The sequence below is a fragment of the Hyalella azteca genome, unplaced genomic scaffold, assembly GCF_000764305.2.
Source record: "Hyalella azteca isolate HAZT.00-mixed unplaced genomic scaffold, Hazt_2.0.2 contig4315, whole genome shotgun sequence".
In the NCBI taxonomy this organism is placed as follows: domain Eukaryota; kingdom Metazoa; phylum Arthropoda; class Malacostraca; order Amphipoda; family Hyalellidae; genus Hyalella; species Hyalella azteca.
Genome location: NW_025934535.1, coordinates 129,308 through 143,368, shown reverse-complemented (window position 1 = coordinate 143,368; position 14,061 = coordinate 129,308). Strand labels below are relative to the sequence as shown.

The following is a 14,061-nucleotide window of genomic DNA, read 5'->3' as shown; positions in this document are numbered from 1 at the left end:
CGTCGTATGGGCGCCTAGCACTAATACTATGTGGCAGCTAACATATGATTTTATTTACTTAAAAGTGTAATATATTCGCTCCTCTGTAATCATTTTTTGTGGGTTTTGTCAAATTTACAGAAATAGTTATCGGGACATTTCTCACTACAGGTTTCGTGGAATTTGCATAATCCTTAAAATAATTGAGATAAATTAAATGATGGGACCAAATTAAAAAGTAATTAACAACTGATTCTTCAAGCCCTAAGCTGTCGTCAAAAACTCATATAGTCAACAGAGCCGAGACTCACGAATAGGAGCCGAGACTCACGGGTAGGAGCCGAGACTCACGGATAGGAGCCGAGACTCACGGGTAGGAGCCGAGACTCACGGATAGGACGCCGGTCTGCGCCGACGCGACAAACTTGCGAGGCCGGACACTTCAGAGACCGGCAGGGGTCTGCAGCAAATTATGGTCAGAAGAACTTTATTATAAATAAAAACATGTGAAATATGTGGATAGAAGTAAAAAATTGCAAACAAAATATATTTCATTACAAAAACCTCCATGAATATGCCGAAAATGAATAAAAATGCTCAGATTGAGTTTGTTCTGAAAGAATTGTGCTCGGATAGAATTTACAGAGATCAGTATGGACCTAAGTTTACTCACATTCAAAATTATTGTTAAATGTAAATATCAAGGTAAACTTGAATAGAAGTAGAAGTAGTGATGCTCGACCAAAAGCGACTTGAGGAAATGATTTTCAGGTATGTTTAACTTTAAGCATTAATAATTGCTTCTCGTGGATGGATATGAATCTATATAGTCTTGAATTGGTACCGACAAAGATGATTTTTAGGTTAAAATGCTTCTCATGATATTTCAGAACTTTTAATTGTAAGAAATTGTCGAATCAACGTAATATTTAAAAAATTTTAAGAGTTGTTTGTTTTTCTACTTATGGTGTCTAAAATGGTTTTCATCTTAATTTTAATTACAAATTATAATGAAAGAAGATGACTGAATTAACGCTGCAGTTATTTATAAGAAAATTCCTCATGATATTAAGAAAATTAACCTACCTTTAAAAAGGAGTAATGAGCTAAAAATAAAACGCTCCAAGAGATTACGATGCGTAATGCCAGATTTTATATACAGCTTTTTTTTGACAACAATGAAGGGAATCCGAACCAAAACATTGATAAATTTTACTTATGAAAGACATTTTTGACATGGACATAAATTCGGCGGCTTAGAGACCGTCATGGGCGTAATGCTTCATAAAGCGTCAGCGCTTCTGAGCTTGGCAGTGGAGGTCGGGGAAGTTCTACGCCCTCTGGCGTAATTCTAAATGGAAATGGAAAGTAGGATCGCAAAGCTTGGCTCAGACGCGATGTTGATTTCCGAGATTGAATGGCCATTCCTGACTCTATTAAAATTATTTTATTCAAATATAATCGTACATAATCATTGTTTGTTGCATAATTTGCCTTTAGCTCAACAATGCTGCATAATGGCATCAATTATGTGTGAAGTTAGAAAAGGAAAATAATGTAAAAGTTTGTTGAAAACGGGGCTATTTGTGTGGGACATTTAATTTTTACTCGGTTATTTATCCAGTGAAACCGTTTTGAGCCATTGATAAATAAGCTTCAAAATGAAATTTATAAAATTTAGACATTTTTTGAGCGTGAAAAAGACGACAGAATACAATTTACAAATAAATCATCCCATAACAAGAATTTAAGGTTTAATGTTTTTTCAGTGAGTCGATTTGGAAGAACAATATTTACTGAGTTACTTCACTTAAGGAAGGTTCGATTCATCCTCCAGCGGCTGCTATTATTCCCACGAAACGGAAACGCCTGGCCCCGCGACGTCAAATATGACTGAAGATTCTCAAGACGTCAAATATGACTGAAGATTCTCAAGACGTCAAATATGACTGAAGATTCTCAAGACGTCAAATATGACTGAAGATTCTCAAAAAAATGAGTAAGCCTTGAGCCGTGCTTTTTTAGGGTGGACATTGCCTTATTTCATGTATTAATTGATCTTTTGTGATGTGTTACTAATAAGTGTTTTGAAATGCATCTACTATGACGATCTTTTTTCGTTGGTATCTACGATCAGGGACAAAACTTTGACGAATTTTTAGTCAGGAATAATGCAAGTATTGCCTTAAAGCCATGGAAAGGATGCAGATATTGAAATTCACTCACATCTGAACGACTTGAAATGGACATGTTAATGCAAATGTCGTCTGAAGCCCGTAGGGTTAAAAAGTATATTGAAAAATATTGAGAGTTTAAAAAATTAAATTAAAGTATCATACTTTGAGGGCCTTGAACTATGTAATGTGTTATATTATTTCGAATTTTAATTCTCTTGAACTTTATGAAGTCAACGGATAACTTAAGCAACGGAAGAAAAAGATCGCGCAATAGTTTCTTCACTGGAAATTTTTCAGAAAAAATTAAGGAATAACGAATATACACATCAAAATATTTATTTGCATAGGTATTTTTATATGCCCTTTCTAATTTTTATCCATAATAAATAAATTTTTTGAAACACAGCTGAAAATTCAATATCAAACATATAAAATGAATGGCATAATATGTTTGAAATTATTTAAACACGAATATCAGTCCAAACCATAGAAATTCCAAGCCTTCACCTGCAACCTTTACATTCATAAAAAGTATAAACAAAAAATACTGTCTAGAAAAAAGTAAAATGTCTCTAAGAATTATTACAGGTTATACTCACCACAGCTGCCTTTGTATTTGACCAGCAGCTGTTTCTGCTGGCGGCACGAAGCGATCTTCAGCTGGCACATCGTCTCATAATCTTGGCCATCGGAGGCACAAAAAAGCTCTTGTTTTTGGTCCGGAGGCTCGGCATCGCAGTGGTCCGGACACCGGCACGTTGGCCGGTTATTTTCGCCAGTCGGGACGCAAATGGCCCCGAATTCACACGGGTGAATCGAGCAAGGATCCCGAGCGTCTAGGAAAAACAGAGATCGCGATCATTTGTGCACCGTGCTCAGGTTTCTCAGCCACCCAAAGCGCAAAAAAATGCTGAAAAAAAACCACGAGAGGGAGCTTCGCCCCGGGCCCAAAGGTGCCGGCGCGTCCGATGAGATTTAGATCCAGAAAAAAACAGGCCAGACATCGAATAACACTTTAGGGGTTTAGGAAACTTAAAAAAGGTACTTATGCAGTATCGAGGCAACTTTTAATGAGAATTTTTCACAATTAGGAACTTGTTAGTTGTTATTTGAAAAGTTCTTGATGCAAGAAAATTAGATAGTTAGATGCAATTTCACCATCAAAAAGCACCGGGAAAAGAAAAATTTGTAGAAAGAGCACATGACGATTTCAGTGCAATTTGGATTAAATAAATTTTTCACTCGCACGTGCACGAATTTGTTTTCTTGAGATAAAAAAAGTAAATAAAGGTGAAAAGGTATTAATTTAAAATTATTCAACTAAAATATGTTAAAATGGAACATTTAAAGATCGAGTAAAACCACAAGAAAGCGAATTAAACGTCAAATAATATGCATGAAAGAAAAACAATAGCTGTAAAAGACAAATACTAGTGACGAATATTTACAACGTTTCAGTAATCATTAAATGTAAATATTCTTATTATGCGTATTATATTACATACATTATCATTGTGTTCACATTGTTAGGTAACGTTGGATGGAATTTTCAAATTAAGAAAGAACAAGTAAACAATGATGGAATCAGCTCTTTTTTGATTGTGTAAAATGGAAATCTTGTGAATATGGAAAAAAACTGCTGAAGAAGTTTTTGTAATATGGAAAGCATTTCTGACTGTCGACACTGCCTTTGATTCAAATTTCAGTCTCAAAACCCTACTATAAACCTGACAACTTTGAAGCGTCGATAAACAAAATATCTGTTTCCTCTGACAAATCAGTGAGCTCTGAAGTCTCAATTCATCAAAGCTGTAAACATTTGTGTGGATCACGTCTCTTTGAACTGAATATTTTTCTCTTCTCAATTTGTCTCTAAAGCTCCCGAAACATGAGAGGGATTAATGCCAAACTTCGTAGCAGGAATATCGCTGACCAATGGCAGACAATGATATTCATCCTAATATTCTAACGGATCCGACAAGCTTTGTGTGGTGATGGTCGTTTTATTCACTGATGAACTGACATCACGACTCCCAAAAGACTGGAACTCTGTTAATGCAGCAACATGACATGATATAAAAGATTTTTATAGTAAGGAAAAACCACAAACGATGTTGTTAGAGTAAAATTTGTTAAAGGATTGGTCGATAAAAATTTTAATCGAGGCCAAAATATCACTTATTACAATCAACTATTCGCCCTAATTGCATAGAAATATAGTCTAGTAATTTGCGTTAGTGAATAAATGCATAAAAAAGTCTGACTTCTGACGAAATTTTGAAATATTGGGCCTATGAATGACGTTTTACTGTCCAAAATTGTAGAGCAATAGCCATTATTGGGAGGTGCTCACAGGCCCACATTAATTGAAGTTTTTTTTAGCATTTGTTTCTGAATACAGAGGAAGTTCATGACGGGAACAACGTCATCGTAATAAATCTTTGCACCTTAAAATATTGTATGAGTTCAGCGAATTCAAATTTTGTGCTAGGTGAAATCCGGAGTAGTAGTAATAGGTAAGCATTGCAGATTAAAGGCACAAAAGGCACAATTACGAGTACAGTACAGAGTAGCGGAACCATGGTAAAGGTGCTAATCATTGGCTCAATTTCAGAGGTATAGTGTGATGGAAAATGTTCAAATCATGGAGACGTGAAGCGTAATAACATAATAGGAGCAGAGTTGCGCGATTAAAGGGATGTGTCATAATTAGAGTTAAGATGAAATGATTAAATAAGAGAGTTTAAAGTGCTAATACGCTTAGCAGCTATACTTTCTCGACTTTAAGTATTTTCATTCGCTTATAAGAAATTTAGTTAACTTGAGATATTTAGTAGTAACATACGTGTTCGAATCGCAATTGTAACAGATCACATGTGAGATTATAATTTTTTATTAAATTAATCGAATAGAAAATTGATCAAATCACGCGGAAATTGAGACTTGGAAGAATATTTCGTGCTATAAATCATTATGTCTGGAATGTCATCGCAACAAGATTTTGAATTTAGAATTTAGTATTTCATGATATTCAATCAGGCCCCGAAAAAAGCCATTTACAGTCGGCGAATGACCGGCGAAAATAAGGCTAAAAGATTCAATCAATTCAATTGGGGGTAAAATTCACCCAAGATTTAATATTATAATATTAACACCATAATAGTATTACGCTGTGTCTATAATATAATTTTCAACCATTGCAGTTTAAATGAAGACTAAACCTGCAGAGTATCAATCTGTTCTAAGTTTAATGAACTGCACGAATTTCAGTTTGAAACCTCGTCCCGGGTAAAGCAGGAGCTTTGTCACTGCCGCCTCTAATATGAAGTTAAAATTTAAATACGCAAATGCAGAAGAAAATTTTTCTTGATTAAAGAATAGGCAAGGCGAAACATTGGATATCCTGAGAGTGTAGGAAGATTTACGCACCGCTATCGCTCATCTACCTTCACTCAGTCTTTAATTCGGCAAAGTAGGCTTACGCAGGCGCAATCTATTGCCTAAGTGCTTACCCTTGCTATGACTTACTTAGGCATGGAAGGCTTAGAATGAGGGTGCTAAGGCTAAGCTTGACCTCTTCCCAGAATATCTTGCTATTTTTATTTTGTGGCATTCCGCTAAAATTGTTACTTTTCATCTGGTATTTAATCGCATTTCAAAACTACGATTTTATGCAGTACGTAACGTCAGCACAATTTTATGAGGGAAACGACAAAAAATTTGAGGTAAACAACTGAAATTATCATTATTTTACCCATTTTTTTGCTGTAAGCATCTTGAGCATTAAATTAATTGATTGTTTATGCGATCAATACAAGCGAATTCGGCAATGTTATTGTTTTTATATCCAGACTTTTTCGTTTTTACAACAAAAAAAAATTATAAAGCAAAAATAGCTCATAATTTTGACCAGGAAGATAACAACTGGCAATTGCAAAACTAGTCAATCAGGAAAAGCTTTCATTACTGCAGCGCTTTCAGCCCAAATGGCCTTCATACCGGAGAAAATCATTTCTGAATAAGTTCATCCTCAAATAAGCTCCAGCTAGAGCAGCAAGACTCGCTTCGATTTAGGCGTAATTGTTTATGAGAAGTGTTGAGCTCGGCAAGCTATAATCTTACCCCAAGTGCAGGCATTTTACCCTGGGGAGGGAATTTAAAGACGCCTAAGACTTCAAAGGCTTCATGAAAATATCGATAACTGTGGCATCGCTTGTGAAGAAGTTTTGAGAAAAAAAATCACGGATGATGTCGCATAGATAAACGAGAATAAATACTCGAGTTGATCGGAGAATACAAAATTTTAAAAGTCCACTAAAACATAGAAAAATCATGTATATTACACTAATGAAGATTCAATAATAACAAGTGAAAAGAAACATTTCTATCCAACAAATTGAAATTCTGTTTCGTGGAACTCTCGCTTATTTTGTGCAAGCCACGCAAAGTGGAACAACAAAGAAAGGTAGAGGAAAGTACCATGAGGGAAATTCCCGAGGCTTGTGTTTTTAAGCTACAGCAATCGATAATTTATTCGATTATTGAGGATAAATTCAAGGCAGAAACTTTGGCAAAACCAATCAGCCAGAGGGTAGGCAAATTTTCTGGTTAGATGAGTTTTTCAATAGGCGTTGCTGGTACTGATTTAATAAAGTAAACTATACGTATTTTGTTTAGCAATTTCAGTGAGACCTTTATAATCATGTAGACTTGATATGAAACCAAAACAAAAACACATTAGTGAAAACACATGTTGTTTATTATTAGCTTGATGTTTTTTTCCCGTTTCGAAAAATTACTTCTTTGAAACAAAGAGTGTGTACTTTCACCAGAGCGAGTATTACGACTGATTTTTGCTTGCAATCAGTCGTAATTGATTTATTCTTCACGGTCTGATGATTACCCGAGCACATAGTTGTAAATTTCCATAGTTTAACCATATCAAAACTTGAACAAACTTTAATCACTCCTACAATAAGTGCACGAGTCGCGTGCTGGCAGATTGTTGATGCCACGAAGTGGCAAGGAAATATCCTCCACACAATTAGGTTCACGGAAAATAGTCATGCTCCAGATAATGGAGTTAGTCTTCATTATTTTATGGGGGCCAATTTTGTCGCATTATTTTAATTACAGTCGTTAGACAAGCCGTTCACAAATATTACTAGGAGTTTCGCACGCGCCAGTGCCGCAGCACGAGTTTCACCGGCTGTCACTAAATGAGATGACGCTATGTAGAGGCCTACATAATATTTTAGGCTGTCACTAATTATGAGAGCAAGCCATTAGACAAGCACACTCAGGCTGCAATTTTTACTTCTGGCGCTTTTAACTAAAAAGCCAACAACAGCATCCCATAAAAGCCGCTTCATCTCTAAAAGCCTAGACTCCGGACTTTCACCGGTACATTTACTTTAAAATTCCCGGTAACATTTTATTTTGCATTAAAAGCCTCAGAAGCAGAGAATAATAGAACCATCTTTTGTGTCCTATCCGAGAAATTTACCGTTTATTTAATAATACATTTCTTCGTAAAAAATTTACAATTTCACTTACAATTACGCTGACAATTCAGCACAAATGCACTAATTGGTGTCGAGGTTGGCACGAATGCCGCGCCAACGAATATTTTATCCACGAATTCGTCAGGATGATTAGATAAAATTGGTCGTTTGTTTGGTTTATTCGTGAATGCGAGCTAATTCTTTGCAAGAAAAATTTACCAGACTTCCAAAATATTTGGTTGTGTCATTGAATAGCAGAATTTGTACGCTGATGCAACGGTCTCGAGGTCTTCTTACTTTCTGAGGAAATGCATGCATGCAATAATTGAAACCCAGAAAAATGAATTTTCAAGCACGGATCGCCATCAGTAGAAAAATCTGGCGAGTAAAAAAAATTGAGAATCCTCAAAATTAAGTAAAATATTGTAGGAACTATTGAAAAAATAATAATATGCGCTTAAAGAAATCCATTGACATCTGGATAAATTCTGCGCCCAATAACCTATGGAAACGTGAATATTAAAGACCACAAATATTCCGCTCTCTTTATTAGACTCGAAAAAAAGTATTGCAATGATTAAAAATTCTGGTAGCATTTAACCGTTCCCTCAACTACCATGCAATTAAGGTAGCCTTCTCTACGCAGATCGTTTAAACCTAAGAAGATTCCCGCGTTTTAACCGAAATGCAAAAAGTGCCAGAACAGAACGAAAATTCCAGAAAATCCCTACAAAACTCTTAGCCGTAATATCCAAGCCATGAAAAATGAAGTGTCTCATCGTTGCTTGTAAGAAACTTGATTTATGTGACAGACAGATCACCGTTGTGGGCGGTACTTTCGGCCAAGACGAAAAACGATTGAGAAGCGCTGCGATAAATTGCCTCGTGTATTGCGGAAACAGTGATCGAAGCGCTTCGGAAGCTCTTAAGAGAGGCTTGCACGCTTAATAATGCGATCGAGTCAGCTCAATGTGAGGCATTTTGAGCGTTTCAAATACTTTGAAAGATAGTTTCTTCGAGAAATAATTGGAAATAAATAAGTGAGTGAATAATGAATTTGGATTAAAAGTCACATATCAACGCAGAGTTTTTTTTTCATTTTGGAGAAAATAATAAGTGACGAAAAAAGAAGAAAGATTTGTGAAAGAGGACTTTGAATTTGAAAATGCAAAAACGATAGCACACAAGATATAAATTAGCAGATAAGTTATTCCCAGCTGTCTTACTGACTTTATTATATATCAAGAAGACATCGTTTCCACTAAAACCTTTGGACGCGGACGCCATCTGAATGGAGAGAACCAAAAAGACTGTTGCCAGGCAGAAAGGCAAACGAAAGACAGAAATTGTTGCTCTTTGCTCGATAGAGAATCGATATTGCTGCATTTATTTTTTACGATAATTTAGAAACTAAGGGTTGTGAGCGAAGCCATGGCCGATAGTTATTTGATCTGAAGAATCAAGACACAAGGCCAGCACGATTAGCAGGTTAAAATGCAAGTCTGAAAGCGTTCTCGCAGTCCTCTAAACGTTGGAAACAACTTTGAAGTTGTTCCTCTTAGCAACTTGCTGGGTCAAATCTGATGAACTCGAACCCTCAGCACACGATGTGGGCTTGTGGGCTTGATCGGTCTTGTAAGAAGCGTCGCTGCCTCCTCAGTCAAGTTCGCTGAATAGCTTTACTTTGCATTAATTGACATAACTAACGACCAGGCTCTGGAGGCAGAGAGATCGTAACACATCAAGTAGGTTCACCGGCGTACAGATGCCTACAAAATGTCATTCCAGGAAGAAGAAAAATTGCTGAATATCCCTTTTAAAAATGCCCGTTTTTACAGGGTGCAGATATAGCGAGACAGCTAGCGTAGCGAGAGCGAGCTTTCCTTCATGCCCCGACACTCAAGTTTTATCGGTAATCTGTAAGCTCGAATTTTCAATTTAATTTCGCTGAACTCATAGTTAAGGAAAAAGGAGTGTCTGTTTCAGACAAACTTTAGGAAAATCTCCAAGAAAAACAGTTTAAAAAACTTGCCAATGTGTGCCAAGCTGCAAAGTTCTAGAGTTCAAACTTTACTTGCTGAGAAGAGAGGAAAGTTACACGCTGAGTTGAAACCGAGTTCGAAATATTTTAAATTACGAGCGACATGTGCTGTGCACCCAAAAAATAATGGCAATCCTTTTAATTAGCTATATTACACTAAATTTCAAGACGACGGATGTGATTTTTTCCGAAAATAGTTTTTTTTTTACATCCTGAGATACATCCATACCTTTTTAAAACAAGTATTATGTATCGAAGGAATATAGATTTGCATGAAAAACTTTAGTTAATTTATCGAAATATCATTGTATGGCAGCAATGACATATTCACTCAATGAGTTCACGTGTTTATTAGGAATACGAATCTGATTTGGTTATACATTTTTACTTGATCGACATTAAATACAACTGGATTGTGATTTTGAGAACTCACTGCAAGCTTGTATTTTCTAGTATTTGCGTGCAGAATCAAAATCCCGACTGTAAAAACAAAACCAATCACAACAGGAGCAACAAATTGTAACTAATATTACTGAAACTTGAATATTATTACTTATAACTAATATTATTGATATATACTTAAAACGAGTACATTTCAAAAATGAACTTTCTCTCTGCGTGTGAAATAGCAAGCCCAAATAACGCACCTTTCACCACGTATATTAAAAATTTTAAATTTGAATCAGTACGTTGAAATTACTTTCTCTACAATTTAAACAAAATCACGGATTGAAAACTAAAAATATTTATTTCCAGTCTTCTGCTAAAAATACGTAAGCCTTGGGTTATTTTTTTCATAAAGAAAAATGAAGATAGAGACAGATTTTAAGTTAAGAAATTCTAGAAGCGAATGAAAATAGAAAATATCATAATTATAACTCCAAAGAGTCTCGAAGCAACATGGTAAAATATGGGATTGATTCAAATAAAGTTGGTCAATACCCTCTGACAACTGAATAACGTCTGGTTTGGTTAAGGTTTATGGACACCGGCAACAGAGGGAGAAGATTTAGCTCTGCATTATTCAATTCAAAATGACAGTAGACCAGCATAAATGTCTTGTGATGCATGTTTTTTTCTACCAATGCAATTCACCAGCTAAATGATATTCTTTGCAACGGTTCCAGAAATTCTATTGATTTACCCTGCCTTATCAGGATGATCTGTTTAAAAATGATAAATTGTGATTATAGTTTTTATTGGCACAGGAGTTTTTATCTTGTTTTGCAGAAAAATATTCACCTAATGATTTCAAATTCAGAGGCAAACATCACTCAATGTGGGTTCCATTTGATAAGTCGCTCAATCGTCTTACGGATAAGTGATTTATTTCTAAGTTTAAATAGAAAATAGCAAGGCCATTGAATTTTTTTGGTCTGATTCGAATCAACAAAGCAGAAGAGAATCAACAAAATAGATAGGCAGCGCCCTTAAAAAGCAAGTATTAGCGAAAAGGATTTAAAATGTTCTCTATTCTATAATCCGTTATCGTCGTTAGGAAATTACAAGAAATTATTCGGTTTTAGATTAACTTGCATAAGATGCATGCATTTAGTTGAAACATGCGCTCAGTAATCTTTCATGTTTAAATACAAGCTCAGTTAAAGCCAAAAATCTCGTTTAAGCTAAGAAACTTGCTCTGCATTCAGACACACTTGGAGTAATTTATAAATTAATCTTTAAAGTAAAACAGAAAACTGCACTTTAAGCTTAACACTATTGAGATTCATTTCAAACTGCACAGGAATATTATTTTGGGGATGCCAAATAGCTGCAAGATGGATAACTTTTTCACCCCATCATCAAGCAAGTGAGTGGGTTGCTCCTGTGTGACAACACCTCGTGCTTATTTAAAAAAAACATTCAGGGTAAATAAAGAGCTTCCACGCCTCCATCCAGAACAGCAGGCGTCTTTGCTTTAGGCCAAAGCTGGAAAGTCAAAAATGTACATGAAAGCTGCATCTCAGAAAACAAAAATCGAGAGGTTCAAAGCTTTTAAAACACAATGCATGGAGAAAAGCTTACCTTCTTCGGAAATCGGTAGGCTTTTGTAAGGGGCATCTGAAAAAAAAGGAAATGTTTTATTGATTTCAGTATCTCAAATAAAGGCATTACAGTACGTGAACAATACCGAAATATTAAACGCAGATTTTTTTAGTTAACAGTCAAGGATTGAGTTATTGTTAAATAAAAATGGTATTAGTAAATTAAAAACCGTTTATTTCGTAGGTTTATGTCGCACTTGTTAGTCTTTTGACCACGGACGTTGAAAGAGCGTTACGAGTGGATCTGGGTTACCCTTTTACCTCAAAGATAAACTCCGGTTCCTTGTGAACTTTCCCGCGTTACTTTGCTTTGTATTTTTTTCATGTGGATGAACACAAACTCAAAGAAGAATATGAAAATTACATTCTTGAGACCATGAAAGAGCGAGATAGGTGTAATATTATGATCAAAGCATGAAAGAGACCGATATTACTACGATATGTAAGAAATTATACAAGTCTAATCATGGCGAGACTGCCGACTACGGTTAATTTGAGTTACAGTAATCGCACGTACATCTGATGACGAAGTAGAGAGCGACCACGACCGCGCCAAAGATGACGAGGCACATGAAGAGAGAGATGAAGATCTTCCAGCAGCCGCAGGTCGAGCAGCAGCAGGCATGGGAATCCTCAGCTTCAAGTCCGAGGCTGGTAGACGAAGAACTTCTTTTTGCAAGTCGACTGCAAGAACCCGAGGACGGCATTCCGTACGGTCGCGCTGCGCCGTTAGGATGCTTGTTAGAGGCACTTAATGTTTCCGTGGAGTTGCTGTAGGATATTACGCCCAAGTCTGTGAGGGAGTGAAGAGGTACCATAGTTTCCGGAGTGATGACTTGCGGCGTGGTTTGGGTCAGCGTCAGCTGCGAGTAATGAAGATCTTGATGAGATAATTTATGATAAGGGTGACCCGCGTTGAACCCGTGCCGGTCAAGTGTTGCGCATCGGTCCTGTAATATGGTCGGGTCAGTGCCAAGCCTAAGTCCATTGCCTTCTTCTCTTGAATCGACAGTTCTTGAATCCCTAGCCCGGGAATCAATGTATTTTGTTTCTGAATTTGTTGGGTCCATGCACCTCTGGAGGGCCCTTGTGTCCAGAGTCTGCGACTGGTATTTAGGGTCCGTTTTAATGGGCTGCATGTCATTTCGCCCATAAGATGGCCTGAGCGTGGACGCATGAATCGCCTGCTCTTGACTGTGCAAAGACAGACGACCCGAGTCGACCGATCCATTTCTGCGGTAAGTGAATGAAACTTGGCAGTCTTGCGGGTCCAGCTGAACGTGTGAGGAAATGATTGTCAAAGGCGTGCTCTCGGCATCTTTCGAGGGCGCTTGGCCGTACAAGTTGTAAACATCACACATGCTACCAACGACCGTTGCGCACGGACGATGTCTTCATTAAAATCCACAGGGTTTCTTCCGGTGGAGTTCTATTGGATGTCGTCGAGGTATCAATATAATGGTTTGCAACGCGGCAGAAATACCCTGGCACATTACACGACGTCTGGGAGATCACTGGACGTCGCATAGTGAGGATTTACAAGGAAAACTATAAGGGGTTTGTTTCCATCTCACACTTTAAATTTCCATAGAGGCTTGATGGAAATCATTTTATAAATGAGGTTGATTATCATGGGTCATCACGACTGATGCTCAAAGATATTCGAATATGTTTATTAGCCCCTATTTATGCTTTATAACCTGCAAGTCAAAAAAGATACCTGTTGGATGAATGCGAGAAATGATCATAAGAATTCAAGATGCAACATGACATAATATGAGAAAATTAGATCTTTAATTCATANATGATTATAAAAATTCAAGATGCAACATGACATATAATATGAGAAAATTAGATCTTTAATTCATGAATTCCCTTCAATACCTAAATGTGTTGGTTGTTGAAGCGTCTGCTGAAACTAAAAGTATTATAAATTGTCAATAAATGTGTGTATGACCCACCCTCAATAATATGTGCATAATACGGCCACCCTCACGAACTCTCTGCTGATTTCTGAAAATTCCAAAGTTTCCTTCTCTACATCACTAATATTGATGCTTAGCAACAATCTTTAGCCCCATTCAATTGATTTTTTCGCAGCATTTATGTGGTTACGTAAGAAAGCCAATAAAATTCATTGAGAGTTTACCATTAGTCAGATTTTGATAGATCCCAAAATGAACTTTCTAGTTTATGTGCGGTTGAAAAATGTCAAAAACAATAAAAATTGTGAAATTGGATTTAGACTAGTTCTATCAGCTGTGAATATTTGAAAGACGCCATATTAGATGTAGGCTTCAGTACTCAAAGTGGCA

General features: G+C 36.6%; 1 protein-coding gene across 1 annotated transcript in view; it reads right to left on the bottom strand.

Moving 5' to 3' along the window:
• Positions 1-13,413, bottom strand: part of LOC108678093 (agrin) — an 80,387-nt gene extending 66,974 nt beyond the window's left edge. Inside the window, exons 1-4 of the mRNA XM_047879959.1 lie at positions 12,264-13,413; positions 11,727-11,762; positions 2,756-2,992; positions 331-439 (exon numbers count right to left, since the gene is read on the bottom strand). Of these exons, the coding sequence (XP_047735915.1) occupies positions 331-439; positions 2,756-2,992; positions 11,727-11,762; positions 12,264-13,107 (1,226 nt within the window). The 5' untranslated portion in view covers positions 13,108-13,413. The remainder of the gene's footprint in view (positions 1-330; positions 440-2,755; positions 2,993-11,726; positions 11,763-12,263) is intronic.
• Between the last annotated feature and the right edge of the window lie 648 nt (positions 13,414-14,061).